General features: G+C 51.1%; 1 protein-coding gene and 1 long non-coding RNA gene across 4 annotated transcripts in view; one reads left to right on the forward strand and one right to left on the reverse strand.

Annotated features, from left to right (window-relative positions):
• Nucleotides 1–4865: 4865 nt before the first annotated feature.
• LOC149124415 (uncharacterized) lies at nucleotides 4866–16751 on the reverse strand. Its single transcript, XR_016214405.1, has 3 exons — nucleotides 16493–16751; nucleotides 6512–6604; nucleotides 4866–5086 (listed from the first exon to the last, which is right to left on the reverse strand). It is a non-coding gene; the product is annotated as an uncharacterized LOC149124415 (long non-coding RNA).
• Nucleotides 16752–16839: 88 nt separating this feature from the next.
• CHCHD6 (coiled-coil-helix-coiled-coil-helix domain containing 6) overlaps nucleotides 16840–20467 on the forward strand; it is a 250521-nt gene continuing 246893 nt past the window's right edge. For all 3 annotated transcript variants that reach the window (XR_016214404.1, XM_008260313.5, XM_002713078.6), the window contains exon 1: nucleotides 16840–17052. Coding sequence is in view for 2 of the 3 variants with exons in the window: in XM_008260313.5 (XP_008258535.2) it covers nucleotides 16966–17052 (87 nt within the window). In the remaining variant the exon portion in view is untranslated. The remainder of the gene's footprint in view (nucleotides 17053–20467) is intronic.

The following is a 20467-nucleotide window of genomic DNA, read 5'->3' on the forward strand; positions in this document are numbered from 1 at the left end:
CTAGCTGTTGTGGCCATTTGGGGAATGAACCAGCAGATGGAAGATCTCTCATTCTCTCTCTCTCTCTGTATGTATGAGTGTGTGTGTGTGTAACACTGCCTTTCAAATACATTAAAAAATTATAATTAAAAATTATTTGATTCCAAAAAGTAGGGTGATGAGACTAACACTGAAGTAGACATTAATAAAAAAAGCAATGGATCAGCAAAAAGTAGATGTTTCAGTAGACAATAGTTTAATATAACAAATAAATGGAACTAAAAGGGAGATACATGTACAGACACATAAAGTTTTTTTAAGTTTTTAAAACAACCATATACAACTTTATCTCAAGTTCAAATACCTAGACAAAATGGACAGCTTTTAAGTGAACTGTAAGTTCTTAAAATTGGTTCAAGGAAGGCCGGCGCTGCGGCTCACTAGGCTAATCCTCCGCCTAGCGGTGCCAGCACACAGTGTTCTAGTCCCGGTCGGGGCGCCGGATTCTGTCCCAGTTGCCCCTCTTCCAGGCCAGCTCTATGCTGTGGCCCGGGAGGGCAGTGGAGGATGGCCCAAGTGCTTGGGCCCTGCACCCCATGGGAGACCAGGATAAGCACCTGGCTCCTGCCATTGGATCAGTGCGGTGCGCCGGCTGCGGCGGCCATTGGAGGGTGAACCAATGTCAAAGGAAGACCTTTCTCTCTGTCTCTCTCTCTCTCTCACTGTCCACTCTGCCTGTCAAAAAAAAATTTTTTTTTTTTAAAAAGTGGTTCAAGGACAAATGGGACAATGACCATAGAAGTAAGTTGCAAAATTATTTGGATATTGACCTTGTAAGAGGGTCATTATGTGTTTACCAAAATCTACAGAATGTAAACATAAGGGGTGAGCCCTAATATAATCCATGGACTTTGCATGATAATGACATGTCAGCACATGTTTAAATGTGGGGGGTAGGGGTGAAAGACGCTGATAGAGGGGAGGCAGTATGTGCATAGGGGCAGGGAGTAAGTGGGAAATCTCTGTCTTTTCCACTCAGTTTTGCTGTGAACCTAAATCTCTAAAAATCCCTATTTGTTAAAAATGTAAGAAAAACCCAACGAAGTGTCTAACAAGTAAGTTTCTTAGTATGATAGAGGACATTGGAAAGCTACGATAATCATCATGCTTGATGATGAAATAAAATGAAACAATGCTGTGATCACGGCTCTAATCAACCATCTTATTGGAGGTTCTAGCCAATATCATAATAAGCAGAGAAAATGGAAAGAATAATGGGAAAGGGGAACAAACTGGAATTATTTGCAGATCAGATGATCATCTGCCTGGAAAACTCTCAAGAAAATCAACTGAGAAACCAACAAGAGAGTTTGGCAGCCACCAGATGTAAGAGCAGCATAGAAAAATCAATAGTTTAATTATATACTAACAAAAACCAATTAGAAGAGGAAATGAGCAATGAATTCATTCTTAAAAGCAAAAAATTCCAAAAAATTCTAGCAAGAAAATGAATGGAAATGTCTAAGAAGTATATAAAGAAAGCCACCGAAGTTGGCTGAGTGGCCTCAAGAAGAAGTAGAGAATCAACTCTTGCACCTTCAATGGACTCCCGCTTGGAATCTCAGTAAGACTGTTAATGGGGATTTCTTTCGCCTGGAGTGGAAACTTCCAGAGAGAACCAAGAAAAAAGAAAAATAAAGGTAACTTCCCCTTTCAGAGATCCAAATATAAAATTTTAGCAGGAAAATCAGTGATGAATTGCTGCAGAAGTATCCAAAGGTAGAGAAACAAACCCAGAATCAGACCCTGCACACACTGATGAATATTTTATCACAAAGTTGGCTTTTGACATTCAGTGGTAAAATAGTAAAACATTCCATAAATTATGGAGAGGGAGCAATTGGCTATCTATTTGAAAAAATCCTATATAGAATAATCCCATAGCATAATTAAGATAAATAACAAATGACTTAAAGGCAAACATAAAGAATACACTATTTTATAATCTCACTAGGAAAAACTTCCTTATTAATACATCAAGTTCACAAGCAAACAAATATGACTTAGACCTTGATTCCACAGTTTAAAACTTGCTTGTCATAACGTGATAAATTTTTAATGTTATTTTTATCATCACACAGGAGTGGTAAATAGAAGAAAAGAGTTATACTATCTAAATAAAACAGAGGAGTAACATCCAGAACATACAAAGAGTTCCTATAAATCAATAATAAAGAGATCAAGTCAACAAATAAGGGATCAAATTAAGTGGGCAAACTGTATCAGAAGGTGATTTACATATAAAAGATATAAATGACAGGTAAATGTGAAGATGCTCAACTTTAGGGATGATATTCAGGGAATCACAACTAAAATGACAAATAAAAACAACAGGATCTTTTTTCTCTATCATCCTAGAGAAAATATATCAGTAACCCCCAGGGTTGGCCAGGGTGTGGAGAAGTAAAAGTCTCATCCATTGTTGGTAGGCAGGAATATTGACCCAGCCTCTTTGAAGGGTAACTTAGTAGTAACTATGGAGACTTAACAAGTGCATGTGGTTAGAACGAGCAACCACACTTCCAGGAATCTTTCTTCCAAAACACGCGCATATGTCCACAACGACGTATGTTCACAAGGGTCCGTGGCAGTGGGGTTTACATTTATGGTAATGATCCGTGAGAAGGGTGGGGTAGTGGCCCAGGTCTGTGCCGCTGCATCAGGTGGCTGCTCATGGCGTGCAGCTCCCCCTGGAGAGTGGTGTGTCCCTCCACGCATGCTCAGAGCAGGTGGCAGAGTGGTGTGCAAGGGTGTCCCTCCCTCCTGGCCCCCCGCTGGCCCCTACCAATTCCGGCTGCGTGCTGTGGGCAGCTTCGTTCCCTCCTACCCCAGGGTCATGGGCTCTGACGTGGGACTGATACCTAGACTCACTCCGTCAGCCTGCCGTCAGGATTAAAAGCAACAGCAACCCCACCCAGAGCTGTCCCCTTTTTCCCAGGCTTCCATCGGGAACACTGGGGATGAGATCCATTGGTGGGTGGGGTGCCCCCTGGATACCAGGGACAGAGAGGGGAGCCAATTGAGGCAGCTCAGCCTGCACCCTCCATGAAGAGAGGAAAAATAATCAGGTGAACACCCAGATCCTTTCAGATGCTGTGATCCCATCAACTTCCCCTCCCCCTACTTCCGCTTCAGGCCCGTCCAGAAAACGTCAGATAACCTCCTGACTGGCAGCCCTTCCTCGGTGCTCAGCTGAGCCTGTCCCCTCTCTGTCCTCTGGAACCATTTCTTCTGAGACTTTTCTTCAGCTCCATGACCCACTGCACTGTACCACTGCCGTGCACATGGGCTGTGTCGGAGAGCCAACCTATCTCTCTGCAAACCTCTATCATTCCCTTTCTGTTTGAGGGCTCCACAGCCACATTTGGGGAGGAGTGCATTTACAGCTGCAAACAGGCACAACATTGTGGCAGCCCCGTGGGGTTCCCGGGACACTGGGACACAGTAGAGGAGTCTTCTAGCTCTATTTTCAATGCAAACACAAGGTGTCTACTTAGAGCGTGTTGTTTTGCCAGCCTGAGAAGCGGTGATGTGGGAGATGGGGTAAAACTTCCAGCCACGCTCTGGGGTGGCCCCTGCTCTGAGGCTAGACTCAGGGTATGGCCTCAAATACAGAGAAGGTGATCCGGTCCCTGCCCCTCATCCTGGTCATCCCACAGGGGTGCTCCAATTAGGAGGCTCCTACAGCAGCTCAGAGTCCGCAGGGGATCCCAGCATCTGGCCCCTCCCTTTCCTGGCTAATGTTTGCAAAAGGCTTAAAAATCACTTTGCCAAGTAGGCATCCGGACTTACCACTGGGATCTCAAAGAAAATGTGCCAATTTGTAGCTTTTATCACAGTGTAATATTCCTTTGAAGTGCATGCACATTTAAAACATTCGTGAAACTCAAACTCTAAGAGTCCCTTTCATGGTGGGGAGGCAAGGTATGGCTCTACAACTTCACATTCCAGCTGTTCAGGTTGAAGGAAGCCTGCAGGGCTGGACGCTGGGGGCAGGAGTGGGAGGGGTTCTCCCAGCTCGGCTGCTGAGACAGTTTCCCCATTGAGGGCTCCCTCTCCTTCTTCAATGCCCACACCCCTTCTTGAACACGGGGCCCCGAGTGCCAGAGACAAGTTTGCTCCTAACCAGCTGCCTTTCCTCTCAGCTCCAAGGTCTGCGCCCAAGGGCTGGGCAGCGAGACGCCCAGGGGTGTGACCCTAAACAGGCTTCACCTTCTAAGCCACGTGAACCAGGGTCCAAAGGTCCAAATCTTGCCTCTTTAACCATGTGACCTCCAGCAAGTCACAATCGGCATCTGAGCCTCGGTTTGCTTCGTCATCCATAAAAGAGAAACACTCCAGCTTGGCCGATTTCTCGTGATGACACTAACCGCTGACAACGGAGCCTTTTCTCTCTGCCAGGTCTGGCTGCGAGTCCTTCACAAGCACTAGTTCATAAAAACCACAGCAACCCTGCAGGTAGTGCTACTCTTATCCCTGCTGTATAGATGGGGAAACTGAGGCACATCGTTTTTGCTGGTTTGTTTAAGTAACCTGTTGGTCACACAGGTTGCACAGCTGGGACCAAAAGGCAGGCCCTCAAGTCCCAGAACCCTTACTCTCAGTCACTCATATTCTTGCATCTCTAAACAAGCAGCAGACATCCCCTGGGGGGCCTGCATTTATTCACGCGGCCACTCACTTGTCCATTCGGCCGCTCACAGCTTCCTGGTGCACGCCTGTGTCAGCCCCCACACCACGCCTGTGCCAGCCCCCATACCACACCTGTGTCAGCCCCCACACCAGGTGAACAGAACGAGCCCAGTCCCTCTTCTCTGAAGTGCCTCTTTTTTTTTAAAGATATATTTTATTGATTTGAAAGACAAAGTTACAGAGGGAGGTAGAGACGCAGAGAGGTCTTCCATCTCCTGGTTCACTCTCCAGATGGCTGCAATGGCCGGAGCTGTGCCTATCCGAAACCAGGAACGCCTTCCAGGTCTCCCACATGGGTGCAGGGGCCCAAGTACTTGGGCCATCTTCTACTGCTTTCCCAGGCCACAGCAGAGAGCTGGATCGGAAGAGGAGCAGCCGGGATTAGAACCGGCGCCCATATGGGATGCCGGCGCTTCAGGGCAGGGCTTTAACCTGCTGCGCCACAGCACCTGCCCAAAATTCATTGTCTAACAGTTATGAAGTTAGAATTTTTTTTTTTTGACAGGCAGAGTGGACAGTGAGAGACAGAGACAGAGAGAAAGGTCTTCCTTTTCCGTTGGTTCACCCTCCAATGGCTGCTGCGGCCGGCGCGCTGTGGCCAGCACACCACACTGATATGAAGCCAGGAGCCAGGTGCCTCTCCTGGTCTCCCATGCGGGTGCAGGGCCCAAGGACTTGGGCCATCCTCCACTGTACTCCAGGGCCACAGCAGAGAGCTGGACAGGAAGAGGGGTGACTGGGATAGAATCCAGCGCCCTGACCGGGACTAGAACTCGGTATGCCGGCGCCACAGGCAGAAGATTAGGCTATTGAGCCGCGGCGCCGGCTGAAGTGCCTCTCTTTGAGGATGCATGCATGTAGGACTGGGCTGAGTGACCGCAGACAAAATATGCAACAAGCAGTCAGACTGTGGTCATTTTTTCAGGAGTAAAGAGAGTGGTGCGGGAGGCCTCCCTTGGGGAGACCGCTGAGCTGAGCTGGGTGCTAAGGAACAGCACCCTGGGAAGGGCGGGAAAGGGCAGCAGGGCAGGCCTCAGCCTGGGGACCTCCAAGCTCTTCTTGCTGCCCTTTCTGCCTTGGTCTGGGGACACTGGCTTGTTCAGCAGCGGGTCACCTGCCCTTCCCAGCCACTTGTGAAATCCAGGGGGGGCTCTTTGGTGCCTGAAGAGCTTTGTCTGCCTGGAACTGCTGTGTGTGTGTGTGTGTGTGTGTGTACGTGTGCGCTGGGGGCTTCAGCCACCTCCTGGGAGCAGGACAAGAGCCTCCCTAGCTTGAAACAAATGGAGAAGCTCAGCATTTTGCACCTGAGCCTGAGCCTGCCTTTTAGATTACAGCTTTGTGTGTGTGTGCGTGCATGTGTGTGTGTGTGTGTGTGTGTGCAAAACACGGGAAATGGGATCCGAGCTGCACAAGCCCTGCTGTTGGGAACCTCAGCCCCCTCGCTGGGAGTTCTGTGGCCTGTTCAGCTTCGCAGAGTCAACTTCTCTGTCTTCACTCTGAAAACCTTACCCTCCATGTTCCCTGCCTCTCCCCACCGCGCAGCCATCCTTGCTCAGGGGTGCTATGACAAGGGGGTGACCCTCTCCGTGGCATAGCCCCAGGGGAGGCTGCAGGGATGCAGAGAATCTTGGCTGACCCTGGGCTGTTCTGCCCGTTCGGCAGCGCCCATTCGGCTGAATAGTCAAATCCGGGACTGAGGCTGAAGCTTAAAACTCTGAAATGCAGAAGAGGAAATTGGGGCCAAGGAAGCTGATCCCGACTTTCTGCTTGAGCCACTTACGCTTTTCAGCTGATTCATTCCATCTGGAGGCTTTGTCTCGCACTGGGAATTTCCTGGATTTGAGGGCGAGCAGGTGGGGACCCGAGCACAGCGCTGTGGAACAATGTTGTCTGGACTCCCCCTTCTGTTTCTGCAGTGACACACGCACATGCGTGCACGCACACACACACACACACACCATTCACTGTGATGTGCTGCACAACACATGCCCTGATGCAGACACGGCACACTCACTGCACACGCGCAATCCTGCTGACAGTCCGGTGCTGGCACGAACAGATGGCCGCTCCAATGGGGTACTGGAGGAGGCTTGAATACAGGGACCGTCCACAATGGCGTGGGCAGAGCTGGGTTTACTGAACGTACACCCAGCCCAGGCAGCTCGAAAGTAGCCATAGCTATGCTGCGGCCTTCAGCAGGGCCCGGCCTGGAGGTGGGCGTGTCACCCGCGGATGGTCATGCTGTCCCAAGCAGTAGCTTCCTGGAGAGATTTCCTTTGTGCCACATGAGGACAGAGTCCCTTTTTGCAGGGACGTCCACCCAGCGTGGTGACCAGGTGGGCAGGTGCAATGCTCAGAGGCAGTGTGCTGGCACCAGGAGGGGAGTGTCATCACCATGCTGTGTGCGCCAACAGGCAGGGCTTTGATCCTGGGTGGACCTAGACCTTCACCACGCTGCCCACCACGTGGGGGTGCCTGTGCTTCCTGCTGGCAGATAGACCTCAAAGAAGGAGTTAGAGGGAGCGCCTGTTTCCTGCTGGAAACACACAGTGTGGATGGAGCAAGACTGTTATGCTAATAAATATGCCTGCCGTGAGAAACAGAAAGCCAGAGAAAGGCGTTTTCCCAAACCAACAATCCCTTCTAGGGACCGGGCAGTGATGAGGGTGACGTAGGACCTCCCGAAGACTGCAGGCCCGATGAAGACCACCACATGGGCCCTCCTCATCTGGTCCAGGTGGGCTTTCAGGGGCAGCCTCATTACCAACCATCTCCAGGGTGGCTCCAGAGACCCTCCACTGTGGCATCAGAGAGGGCTTCTCACAGCACAGCTCGGGGCAAATCCCTCCCCTGCTCCCAAAGTCAAGAATTCTCCTTTGCATGCCTCTGGGGCAGAACTCTGTACCTGGCATTCAAGGCCTTCACCCTCGCGAAACAACCAAACTTTCGAGAATTCCCCATCAAATCCTATTCTCTTTGTACCCTGGGCCCCGACATGTCCATATCCTTCCCCACGTCCATCCTCTCCTTAGCACCTGTTAGTTCACTGCTCTCTAACAAAGAAATTCTTGGCAAGGGTCCAAGGATGGATTGGGGGGGGGGGCGTCTATTTGGACTGTTTGAAGCAGGCCCAAATACTTTTGCAGGAAACTATTTAATGCAACTCAAAGCACTAATGACTCAGCCGAGCCTTTTATTGAAGATTAACCTGGAGATGGAAGAGAAGAATCGGTCACATCATGAAGAAGAAAATCTATTCATCTGCCACAGTGGCATAATAAAAATAGATATTTGGTTTTTCTGCTCAATTCCTGGAACAGAATTCCTAAAACCCTTCCAATTTCCTAGGTGATAAGACTATATTTTGTTATTCATAATGAGCCCCTTTGGGGCACACTGGGGTTTATGCTAATGGGGTGACTCAGAGTGGGACTCCTAGACAGTCTCAGGATGGGGGTGCCGGTAGCCAGAAAGATCAAATTCGGGATTAGAGGGTGGGGGGCTTTCAATCCACCCCCCTACCTTCTGGGAGGGGCAGAAGGGGGCCTAGAGATTAAATTCAATGAAAGGTCTAGGACAGATTCAGAGAGCTCCCGAGTTGAGGATCAGGTTCATGTGCCAGGAGGGTGGCACAGCCTGACTCCATGGGGGCAGAGGCTTCTGCCTGGGACCCTTCAAGATCTTGACCTATATATACCACGCTATTTGGCTGTTCAGTTATATCCCTGTGATAAGGCATAAGTATAGTACTTTCGTGGGTTCTGTGAGTCTAGTGAGTTACCTAACTAACCTAAGACAGGCGGGCGCTGGGAAGCTCCGAACTGGTGCTCAGCTGGGTGGAAATGCGGCTTGTCTGGGCACCACATGTGTGGCTGGCATCTGAAGTGAGGGGCAGTCTTGAGCAATCGAGCCCTGAATCTCTGAGCTCTTCTCTAATCCTGAGAGTGTGAGAATTGATGTGGAAGACACCCAGGTGATGTCTGAGAACTGGAGATGGTAGTTGATAAGAAAAAACTACATAACTGATGTCAGGGGGAAAAAAAATCATCCTTTTGATGCCAGAAGCCATCACTACCACTTTCAACCATAACCTCTCTTCCCAAATTTTCTCTCGCTAGCAAATTTCTATCTTATCTCTTTTCTTCTCTCCAAACTCCACTCCTCCAGCTGAGCTGGCTCTGCTGCTTCTTCCTACTTCCGCCTCTCAAAATCCGCGCAGGTTGTACCCAGCTGAGCAAAAGCCTCAATGGCTCACCTCAGCAATTTCAAGCATAAAAACATCTCCAGTTCAGCTGCTTCCAGTGCTTCAGGCCTGTGGGGAGGGATGGGAACAAGGGGCTCAACTGCTCCCATCCCACAGCTGAGCCCCAGGTTCAGGAAGGCGAAGGCTAGCAAAGAGCTAGGAAGGGCTCGGCGCCACCTGCTCCTTTAAGCCCTTCTCCTCACTGGAGTCTGGACTGTGGGCTCACCCACTCTTCCAGTGAGCTACAGTGGCAGCCCTCAGTCCACCTCCTTTTTTCCACCAGGCCTCCAATCCTCACCAGTGGTTTCCAAACGTTAGCCCTGAGGAAGTTTTTAATCAGTGCAGAGTGAAATGGAAATGGGGACAAGTGAACAGCGTGGCAAACCATTTACCTTCAAAGGCATGTGCACGCCAGCATCACTGGGTGATGATTTTACCACCTAGAAACACATCTTGCTAAGGCAGAAGACCCAAGGGGTATGGTTACTGTACAGCGGAAGTCACGAATTGGCTGTTGTCATGACACATCTGTCCACAGGAACGCACTGGGACTGTCGTCCCTCAGTGCTATCTTAGTGTGGGAAGTCTCTTGGTTGTTCTAAGCATATTTTTCGTAGATAGGTCTTCGCAGGAAGCCATACAGGATCAGTGAGTTGTTCACTCATCAGCCAGCTGTTGGCACTAGGCCTTACTTGTTGGTCTCTTTCCTGCTCCTCCCGGGAGAAAATACTGCTCAGCCCCTGGAGGTGGCTGGGGCCGTGCGGCTACTTCTAGCCATGCCATGTCCGAAGGGGAGGGAATGCTGTTTCCCAGGCCTGAGAATGGGGGTACTAACACTCCCAGGGGGATTTTGAGGACTCAATACATTAGTCATAGATTAACCATGCGGAAAGCAGGTGTGCCCGTTCCGTGGCGCCTGGCACCGAGAAGGTGCTCAAAAACAGCCATTTCTCCTCCCCTCCTTTCCTCAGCATTCCTAGGCCACCGCCTCTACTCAAACCCGCATTCCACTGTGGGGTTCTAATGTTACATCATCTCCACTTATTTTCTCTGTGATTTTCCCACGTGCGCAGTGTGGCGATGGAACCAAGGGCTGTCCCGAGGCTCATCTGTGCTGCTGTCAGTGTAACCCCAACTCTACGTTTGTGGAATTTCAAGACTCCCAAAGGACTTCCCACAGTGCAGGACCGTGGAGGTGAGGCCCAGGTAGTGTTATGACCACCCCTTGGCTCTGGCCTTTATTGTGTGGAATTAGTTCATGTGGGGAGCAACTGGGAGCAATTCGGACTAGACTAAGTTACTGGAATTAAGACTTATTCTATGCATCTGCTCTCCCACAATATGGCGCTGGGAGAGGAGAAAACAGCTTCTACGCAGCTGCCTCTTGCCAACTTGAGTGATGACCTCCAGGAGCTGATCCTGCTCCTGATTGGAGGAGAGCAGCGTACTCGGCGTGTGGGCAGCTGAGTTGGGATTGGCGGAAGAGGACTATAAAGGAGGAGAGAGACAACATGCACCAAGAACATCTAAGGGGAACACCTGTGCAGCCCCCGAGAGAGCCGGCCGGCGGTGTGCCGCTCCCCTGCGGAAGTGGGGAATGTGGCAGGGGGAACCGCCCTTCCACGGAGGTGGAGGGACGGTAGCCAACCCGGGAAGAACCAGCAGCAAACCCGGGGAGGGCCGAGCAGACGAAAGAACAGCGCAGGGTCCTGTGTCGTTCCTCCACGAAGACGGGGAGCGACATATTGGTGCCGTGACTCGGATAGAAAACCTAGGAGGGAAGAAACAGGAAGAAGTGGGAAATTACCGGAGAGAGAGACTAGCAAAGAGCCTAGGGAAAGCAGGATGGAAAAGGTGCCGGAAGAAGCTATCGAAAGCCTAGGCATAGACTCAGATATGGACTGTGGGAAAGAAGTTAGGATTTAAAGTGAAAGCAAGAAGAAACTTAGACTCAGATATGGACTGCAGGTTGAAAGTGAAAGTGAAACCTATAAGAAACTTAGACTTGGATACGGACTGTGGGGAGAGGCCAGGAGAAATGAGGGAGGAATATTGTTGGAAGAAAACTTAGGGAAACATACCGGGTAGAGAAAAATGTTAGGGAGGATGAAGCCGCGAGTGCAGGCCGAGGCGGAGATGTAAGCCAGCTTGGAATTCTTCAAGTCAGCCCGGGGAGCAAGAGGCGAAGATCTGGAACCAGAGGCAGAGATGTGGGCCGCCAGGTTGGAATTCGCCAGGTTAGTCCGGGGAACTTGGATTGAATACCAGTGGCGGAAACGTGAGCTACACTGTGTGATTCGCGGAAGCCGCCACGTGCAGAGAGAGCACGGGGCGTGAATAGATAGGGAACGCGGGGCTGGCTTGAGGCCGTGGTGCGGGCGCGAAGTGCGCGGAGACCGCGGAGTGCGCGCGCGAAGCCGGGAAGCCGCACAGATGAGAGAAGCGCAGGCTGAAGCGGCTCAGAGCCGGGAAGCCGCCGAGAAGCAGCCTCGGGGCGGGCGCCGGGAAGCCGCAGGGATAAGAGAAACAGAAGTTTAGAAGTAAAATGAGAGAAATAGAAATGCTGGCAGATAGAAGTAAAACGGGAGAGATAGGAATGCCCGGAGATAGAGAAAGAGAAAAATAAGGCCTCCCCTCAACATGGCAATGAGAGAGCTTGGATTCGGTCTGCCTGATTAGTAAGGCGATAAGCACCAGCAGGCAGCTCGACCAGAGTATGAGCTGCAGGTCACCGAAGATAGGCACGAATCAACACCAATAAGTCTCCCCACAATACGGCAATGAGAAGGCTTGGATTCGTTTTGCCTGATTGATAGGGCTTGTAAGCACCTGCAGGCAGTTCTGGCAGAGCATGCGCTGCAGGGCACCGAACTCAGGCACGCATCAGCGCCTAAAAACCTCCTCACAACATGGCGAAGAGAGGACCCGGATTCGGTTTGCCTGATTGATAGGACTTGTAAGCACCTGTGGGCAACTCTAGCAAGCAGAGCAGAGTGTGTGCCGCGGGGCACCGAAGACAGGCGCGTATCAACGCCAAAAAATAAAAAGAAAGGGGGATCTGTGGGGAGCAACTGGGAGCAACTCGGACTAGACTAAGTTACTGGAATTAAGACTTATTCTATGCATCTGCTCTCCCACAATATGGCGCTGGGAGAGGAGAAAACAGCTTCTACGCAGCTGCCTCTTGCCAACTTGAGTGATGACCTCCAGGAGCTGATCCTGCTCCTGATTGGAGGAGAGCAGCGTACTCGGCGTGTGGGCAGCCGAGTTGGGATTGGCGGAAGAGGACTATAAAGGAGGAGAGAGACAACATGCACCAGGAACATCTATCCGAATAACACCTGAGCAGCCCCCGAGAGAGCCGGCCGGCGGTGTGCCGCTCCCCTGCGGAAGTGGGGAAAGTGGCAGGGGGAACCGCCCTTCCACGGAGGTGGAAGGGTCGGTAGCCAACCCGGGAAGAACCAGCAGCAAACCCGGGGAGGGCCGAGCAGATGAAAGAACAGCGCAGGGTCCTGTGTCGTTCCTCCACGAAGACGGGGAGCGACATTTCAAGGTGTTAACTATTTCATCATCTGCTCCAGAAGAAAATGTCAGCCCTTTCTCCAATTGTTCCGAATCCCATTCACAGTGGTAGAAGCCATGCAGGCATCCAGGAGCCTTTGAAAATATTTGGAACAGGTAGTGGCTGTCAGTAGGGCCTCTCCTGGATTTTGTTTGCCAGCTGGTGAGCCTCCCTGAGCTGCTGTGGGTGTGGACAGGTGACGGCTCACAGATGCCCCTTTTTCTGAAGAATCTTCCTCAGGTGCCCGGGGTGGGAAATGGAAGGCAGTCCCCTTTTCCCAAATTGGGGCCATCTTCTACTGCTTTCACAGGCCATAGCAGAGAGCTGGATAGGAAGCAGAGCGGCTAGGATTAGAACCGGTACCCACATGGGATGCTGGCACTGCAGGCCGGGGCTTTAACCCGCTGCACCACAGTGCTGGCCCCTACTTTTATTATTTATTTATTTATTTTTGCTCTTGTTTCCTGTGCTTTTGGTGTAATGTTGGAAAAAGTCATTGCCAAGATCAACGTCAAGTAACTGTTTCCATATCTTCCCTTCTAGGAGTTTTATAGTTTCAGATCTTACATTTAAGCTTTTAAGCCACTGTGAGTTGATTTTCCTATATGGCCTAAGGATCCAATTTCACTTTTTGCATACTTTCTTTCCCCTACTGTGTGGCACTCTCATCAGAGATTAGTTGACTTTATTTGCATGAGGTTATCTCTGGGCCCTTTTTACTGTTCTGTTGGTCTATATGTCTATATGTTATGCCAGTACCACACTGTTTTGATTATTATAGGTTTGTAATATAATTTGAAATCAGGGCATGTTATTTTCCCAATTTGTTCTTTTTCATGATTACTTTGGCTATTTGGGGTTGTTTGTGGTTCCATAATGAAATGTTAGGATTTTTGAAGAATTTCTGAGAAAAACACTATTGGAATTTTGAATACAATTGCACTAAATCTGTAGATTGCTTTTGGCAGTGTGGACATTTTACCAATGTTAATTTCTCCAATCCAAGAACAGGAGATATAGTTTCATTTATTAGTGTCCCCAGCAACACTTTTCATCGTCTTATGGTTTTCAGTGTACAGATCTTTCAACTCCTTGGTTAGGTTTATTCCTAGGTATTTTATTCCTTGTGATGGTATTGTCAATGGTATCATTTTTAAAAAAGATATGCTTACTTAAAAGGCAAAGTAACGGTGCGGGGGGGGGGAGTGAGAGAGGAAGAGAGATGGATCCTCCATTCCTTCATTGGCTGGTTCACTCCAGCGGGGGGTAGACCAGGCCAAAGCCAGGAGCCTGGAACTCTTGGGTGGGTGGGTGGGTGGGGGGTGGCAGGGGCCTGAGAACATTAGCAGGAGGTTGGATCAGAAATGCAGAGCAGCTAGGACTCCAAAAGGCACACTCTGAAATGGGATGTGGCTATCCCAAGGCGCAGAGCGGGGCTCAACCTGCTGCACCACAATGCCCACTCCTTTTTTTTTTTTTTTTTCTTGACAGGCAGAGTTACAGAGTGAGAGAGAAAGAGACAGAGAGAAAGGTCTCCCTTCCGTTGGTTCACCCCCCAAATGGCCGCTATGCCCGGCGTGCTGCACCAATCAGAAGCCAGGAGCCAGGAGCCAGGTGCTTCTCCTGGTCTCCCATGTGGGTGCAGGGCCCAAGCACTGGGCCATCCTCCACTGCCTTCCCAGGCCACAGCAGAGAGCTGGCCTGGAAGAGGGGCAACCGGGACAGAATCTGGCGCCCCAACCGGGACTAGAACCCGGTGTGCTGGCGCCGCAGGTGGAGGATTAGCCTAGTGAGCTGCGGGCGCTGGCCAGCCCACTCCTATAATCTCTTTTCTGGATAGTTTGCTGTTAGAAATCAACAATAGATTTCTCTCTGTCTCACTCTCTCACTGTCCACTCTGCCTGTCAAAAAAAAATTAAAAAAAAAAGAAAAAAGAAATCAACAATAGGGGGGCCGGCGCTGTGGTGCAGCGGGTTAACGCCCTGGCTTGAAGCACCAGCATCCCATACGGGCGCTGGTTTGAGTCCTGGCTGCTCCACTCTGATCCAGCTCTCTGCTATGGCCTGGGAAAGCAGTGGAAGATGGCCCAAGTCCTTGGGCCTCTGCACTGGCATGGGAGACCCGGAAGTGAATTCTGGCTCCTGGTTTTGGATTGGTGCAGCTCCGGCCACTGTGGCCAATTGGGGATTGAACCATCGGATGGAAGACCTCTCTCTCTCTCTCGTTCTCTCTCCTCTCTGTGTAACTCTGACTTTCAAATAAATAAATAAATAAATATTTTTTTTAAAAAGAAATCAACAATAGGAGGAATTTTTGAAAATTCACAAATGTGAGGAAATTAAACAACACATTCCTGAACCACCAATGGGACAAAGAAGGAATCAAAAAAAGGGAGAAATTTATTTATCTGGAGACCAACAAAAATGTAAACAAAATATACCAAAACTTACAGGATGCAGCAAAACTGTTTTTAAGAAGGAAGTGTATAGTGATAAACACTTCATGAAGAAAAAGACAGATCTCAAATAAACAACCTAACTTCATACTTCAAGAAACAACAAAGAAAGGACAAACAGCCAAAGACAGAACAAGGAAGGAAGAAAGATCAGAGCAGAAATAACTGAAATTTCCAGAAATCAAGACAATGAACAATAACAAAACTCAGAGTTGTGTTTCTTAAAGATCAACAGAGCTGACGGCCTTTAGCTAGACGGACCAAGAAAAAAAGAGAGAGAGAATACCAAGTAAAACTAGAAATGAAAGGAGACTTTATAACTGATATCACAGAAATACAAAGGATCTCATAATAGATGTCTTCACTATGAACCATTATATACCAACAAACTAGAGAACCTAAAAGAGATGGTCACAGTCCCAGGAATATACAATTTAGCAAAACCGAAACACCAAGAAAGAACATTTGAACAGAACAGTAGCAACTAAGGAGATTCAGTTATGGAAAACCTCCCAGCACAGGAAAGCCCAAGACCAGATAGGAACGCATCCTTCCTTAGCTTCCCCCACCTTGGCCTTGACCTGCTTTCTTCACTTTCTTCCCCCGGGGAACTCCCAGAACAAACCCCTCGCAGCAAATCCCCATGCAACCCCGCACAGAAGGAGGAAATGGGGCTGTACCCTGAGTGAGGCCTCTACTAACCACCCCAGCCTGGGAATGTTCCCGGCTTCTCTGTACTGAGCTGTTTTCAGCCTCAGGGCATCTCACTGGTGTCTCCCCCTACCCTCTCCCCTGCATGCCCTTCTGTCCAGGTTGCCCAAAAGGGGCTGCCCATAATTCTTCCTGCTTCCGGAAACAAGTTAGAGTCTCCCAGCCCCAGATTCCAAGCTGAGTCTCAGGGTCACTTTGGTGAATCAACGCCATTGAGCAACGGAGAGGAACGAGAGGGGGCCTCAGGTAAGGTAGTGGCTACGAGTGGCAGTCCTCTGCACCAGTACACATAGGTCCCGGGGAGAAGCATCAGCACCACATTCGGTCCAACGCACTCAACACGCACCATCTATGCTCCTTGGACAACGTCCCTCAGACCTTCAGGGCCACTGCTGCCTGTCTCTCAAGGCATCTAGAGTAACACCCCAACCCCGACCCCGTCTTGCGAGACCCTCCCCGCTCCTCCGACCTCACGGCCAGGGCTCCCCTCGGCTCCCTCCCTGCTGTCCAGCCACGCCGTGGGCCTCTTTCACGCGTCCCCACGGCCAGGCCCTGGTGCGTGTGGGTTTCCAGGGGGAGTTCCTCTCCCACCTTGTCCGTAGGTCTCAGTTCAAGCGCTTCCTCCTCGGTGACGTTGCTGGGACCCCTCAAATTCAGGGACTCCTGTTACGTACGTTATGGCAGAACCATGACGCCATTTTCTGTTTATCACAGTTTTTTTTTTTTTTTTTTTTTTTTTGCTTGCTTCGGCTCCAACACCGTAAACTTGTGGGAACAGGGCACTCAGTACCTGTTTGCTGAAGAAATGAAGCCATGGACTGCCAGAAGTTCGCCTCAGCTTCCTGGGTGGTCTTCTTGCTTCAGAACACCTACTTCATCTCTGCTTCAAGAGTGACTTTTCTAAAGCAGGCCCTTGACCATGCCTCCTCTGCTCGCTAGTCCGCCATTCCAGGCTCTCCTGAAAGCACCCTACCTCAGCCTAACATGCCATCTATGGTCTGACCACCACGCCCCCAAGGTGCTCCCTGCATACGGAAGAGGCCTCGGACCGGCAGAACTACAACTCCCAGAAGGCATCGCGCAGCCGCCGCCATCTGATTGGTCGATCTCCGGGTGGCGGCCAATAAAATTTGGTTTTGTTGGCTTGCACCCCGCGACAGCCTGAGTCCTGGGAAGCGCAGGACGCCCACCGCGCGGCGTCTGCCTGGTTGCTCTGGAGCTGTGGAGCGTGGCCGCCCGCCGGCTTCCTGCCCTCCTCCAGCCATGGGGAGCACGGAGAGCAGCGAGAGCCGCAGAGTGTCCTTCGGAATGGACGAGGAGGAGCGGGTCCGGGTGCTGCAGGGCATCCGGGTGAGCGGCCACCTGGGCGGGGGCGGGCGCGGAGGGCACCCGAGGGCGCGGAGGCCGTGGGCCCGGCCTGAGGGACGGTGCAGAGCGAGAGCGCTGCCGGGGGTGTTTGCCGCCGCCGGACGCTGGTGGAGTCCTCCCGCTGTGTGAAGGGGGCGTGAAGCTCGGGAGACGCCCGGGGCCCCCTCCAGGAAGAACCTGCGTCTGGACGCGAACCCGAGGCTGGCGATCTTCAAGCTTCACCGCACTGGCCTGGGGGAGAAGGAATGGGGAGCCGGACACACGGGGAGGCCGCTGGGATACGAGGGAAGCCTGGAGCCGCATTCCAGCCCCGATCGGGGGCATTTTTACGTTTCTTTTGTTGGGCCGCCGCCGCTCCCCTCACCTGCTAGGTGCGCGCGTCTGGTTCTGTGTGCGGGAGATGCAGCCGGTCCCGAGCGACAGCAGCTGCCTTGTGACCGCGGCTCTCAGCTCCCACTCTTGCCCCGACTGCCTGTTGTCCACAGCGCACCCAGAGGGGCACCTGCAGCATCGTGAATCACATCGCGTACCCACCCCTTGCTTACAACCCCCCGAGCGATTCCTAGCCCATCACCATGCAGACACTTCTTACCCGGCCTGCTGACCTCTCTCACCCCCGTCTAGTTCCCTATTCCCCAACTGCTGCCTATTGGCTAGCCCCTTGTTCTTCCTGGAACATGCCAGCTTGCTCTAAGCACAGGATCTGAGCACCAGCTGGTTTTTTTGGTGTGGGTGTGTGTGTGTGGGGGGATTTGTTTATTTGAAAGGCAGAGTCACACATAGAGGAGAAACAGAGATCTTCCATCCTCTGGTTTGCTCCCCACCTTGGCAGCACCCCATCCTGGCCTGGGCCAGCCTGAAGCCAGCAGGCAGGAACTGCATCTGTTTGCCCACCGTGGCTGGAGCTCAGGCACTTGGGCCAGCCTCAGCTGCTTTTCCAGGCACCTTAGCAGGGAGGTGGATCCCAAATGGAGCAGTCAGGACTTGAACCAGTATCTCTAGGGATGCTGGCACTGCAGGCTGTGGCTTAACCCTCTGGGCCACGACATGGGCCACAACTGTTGTTTTCCTCTTCTACTTTTTGTTAAGTTAAATCCTGGTCATTCTAGTTAAGTGTCATTTGAGATGCCTTCTTGACCACTGTACGTAGGAAGTGTCTCAGCTCGCTGTCACACATACATTTTCATAGCATTCATCATACTTTTTTTTTTTTTTTTGACAGGCAGAGTGGACAGTGAGAGAGAGAGACAGAGAGAAAGGTCTTCCTTTGCCATTGGTTCATCCTCCAATGGCCGCCGCGGCTGGCGCGCTGCGGCCGGCATACCGCGCTGATCCGAAGGCAAGAGCCAGGTGCTTCTCCTGGTCTCCCATGGGGTTCAGGGCTCAAGCACTTGGGCCATCCTCTACTGCACTCCCGGGCCAAAGCAGAGAGCTGGCCTGGAAGAGGGGCAACCTGGACAGAATCTGGCGCCCCGACCGGGACTAGAACCCGGTGTGCCGGCGCCGCAAGGCGGAGGATTAGCCTTGTGAGCCGCGGCGCCGGCCTGAACTTTTTCTGAGTAACTGTTTCGCTCTAGCATGTAAACTCCTTGAGGTGAAGGGTCTTGTCTGAGTCTCCCTCTACCCCAGAACCTAGGATGATAAAAACAACTCATTTTTTTTTTTTTTAAAGATTTATTTATTTATTTGAAAGAGTTACACAGAGAGAGGTTCACTCCCCAATTGGCCGCAAAGGCCAGAGCTGTGCTGATCAGAAGCCGGGAGCCAGGAGCCTCCACTGGGTTTCTCACGCAAGTGCAGGGGCCCAAGGACTTGGGCCATCTTCCACTGCTTTCCCAGGTCATAGCAGAGAGCTGGGTCGGAAGTGGAGCAGCCGGGACTAGAACCAGCGCCCATAGGGAATGCCGGCGCTTCAGGCCAGGGCGTTAACTCGCTGCTCCACAGTGCGAGCCCCAGTAACTTACTTTTCAGTGTGTAATGGACCCATAGGTTGTGCCAAACCTTTAGAGATATCATTACATTTAATTTTCAGTAGTCTTATTAGTAAGGTAGAATTATGTTCACCCATTTTATAGATATATAGGAGAACTGAGGCACTGGGAGAGCAGGGATTGAAGCAGGCCAACCAAATGGCCTGTTCATTGAGCTACCATGCCGTACTGTGCCTGTGCATGGCCCACAGTGGGTACTTTGTACATAAGGGTCAAGTAGTTAAATGAGTGCACCTGTTAAGTGGACAGTGTTTAAATGGAATGCATGGAGCTTGGTATAGGTGAGATTAGTAATTAAGTGGCTCCGAGAAAGATTGAGAGATCTGACTTCTAGGCCCAGATGCTCATTAGTTGTGTGACCTTCCTTGGGTGAACCATTTAGCTTTTGAGCCTCATTTGCCCAGTTTAAAAAAAAAAGATTCAATGCAGGTGTGTGAGAGATGATCCTAGGAGCTGCGTGGGGTAAAGTGGAGATGTGGGAAGGTGTTTAGAGAGCGTGTAATCTTTGTAGAGCCTCTTCTTTGCAGAGTAGAGGGCTTGGCACATTGGGTGCTGTCTAGGTGTAGTACAGTGTTGTCGACTTGGCTGTGGCAAAGATAAAATAGGGAGGAGATGGCTAGAGCTGAGAGGGGCAACGACCTGAATTGGAATTTAGAAAGGCCTCCTTGCTCTGTGTGCCCCTTAGTCTCTTATTTTGGGACATGTTGGAAAATTAGCCTGGAGTTTTCAAAGGTTTAGGTTCAACCTTTGGAGGTGACTTTTTTTTGGGGGGGGGGGGAACGATAGGCAGAGTTAGAGAGAGACAGAGACAGGGAGAAAGGTCTTCCTTCCGTTGGTCCACTCCCCAAATGGCCACTACAGCCAGTGCGCTGTGCCAATCTGAAGCCAGGAGCCAGGTGCTTCCTCCTGGTCTCCCATGCAGGTGCAGGGCCCAAGCACTTGGGCCATCCTCCACTGCACTCCCGGGCCACAGCAGAGCTGGGCTGGAAGAGGAGCAACTGGGACAGAACCGGCACCCCAACCGGGACTAGAACCCAGGATGCCGGCACCACAGGCGGAGGAGGATTAGCCTAGTGAGCTGTGGTGACTTTTTGAGGATTATATAAGTTGCAGGCTTAGGTTTAGAAATTTGCCCAAGATGTTACTGGAGTTGCTCTGTGATTTTTTTTTTTTTTTTGACAGGCAGAGTGGACAGTGAGAGAGAGACAGAGAGAAAGGTCTTCCTTTACTGTTGGTTCACCCCCCAATGGCTGCTTCGGCCGGTGTGCTGCGGCCAGCGCACTGCGCTAATCTAAGCCAGGAGCCAGGTGCTTTCTCGTGGTCTCCCATGCGGGTGCGGGTGCAGGGCCCAAGCACTTGGGCCATCCTCCACTGCACTCCCGGAGCACAGCAGAGAGCTGGACTGG

Source organism: Oryctolagus cuniculus, chromosome 10 (genome assembly GCF_051225735.1).
Source record: "Oryctolagus cuniculus isolate XC-2025 breed Fujian yellow rabbit chromosome 10, ASM5122573v1, whole genome shotgun sequence".
In the NCBI taxonomy this organism is placed as follows: domain Eukaryota; kingdom Metazoa; phylum Chordata; class Mammalia; order Lagomorpha; family Leporidae; genus Oryctolagus; species Oryctolagus cuniculus.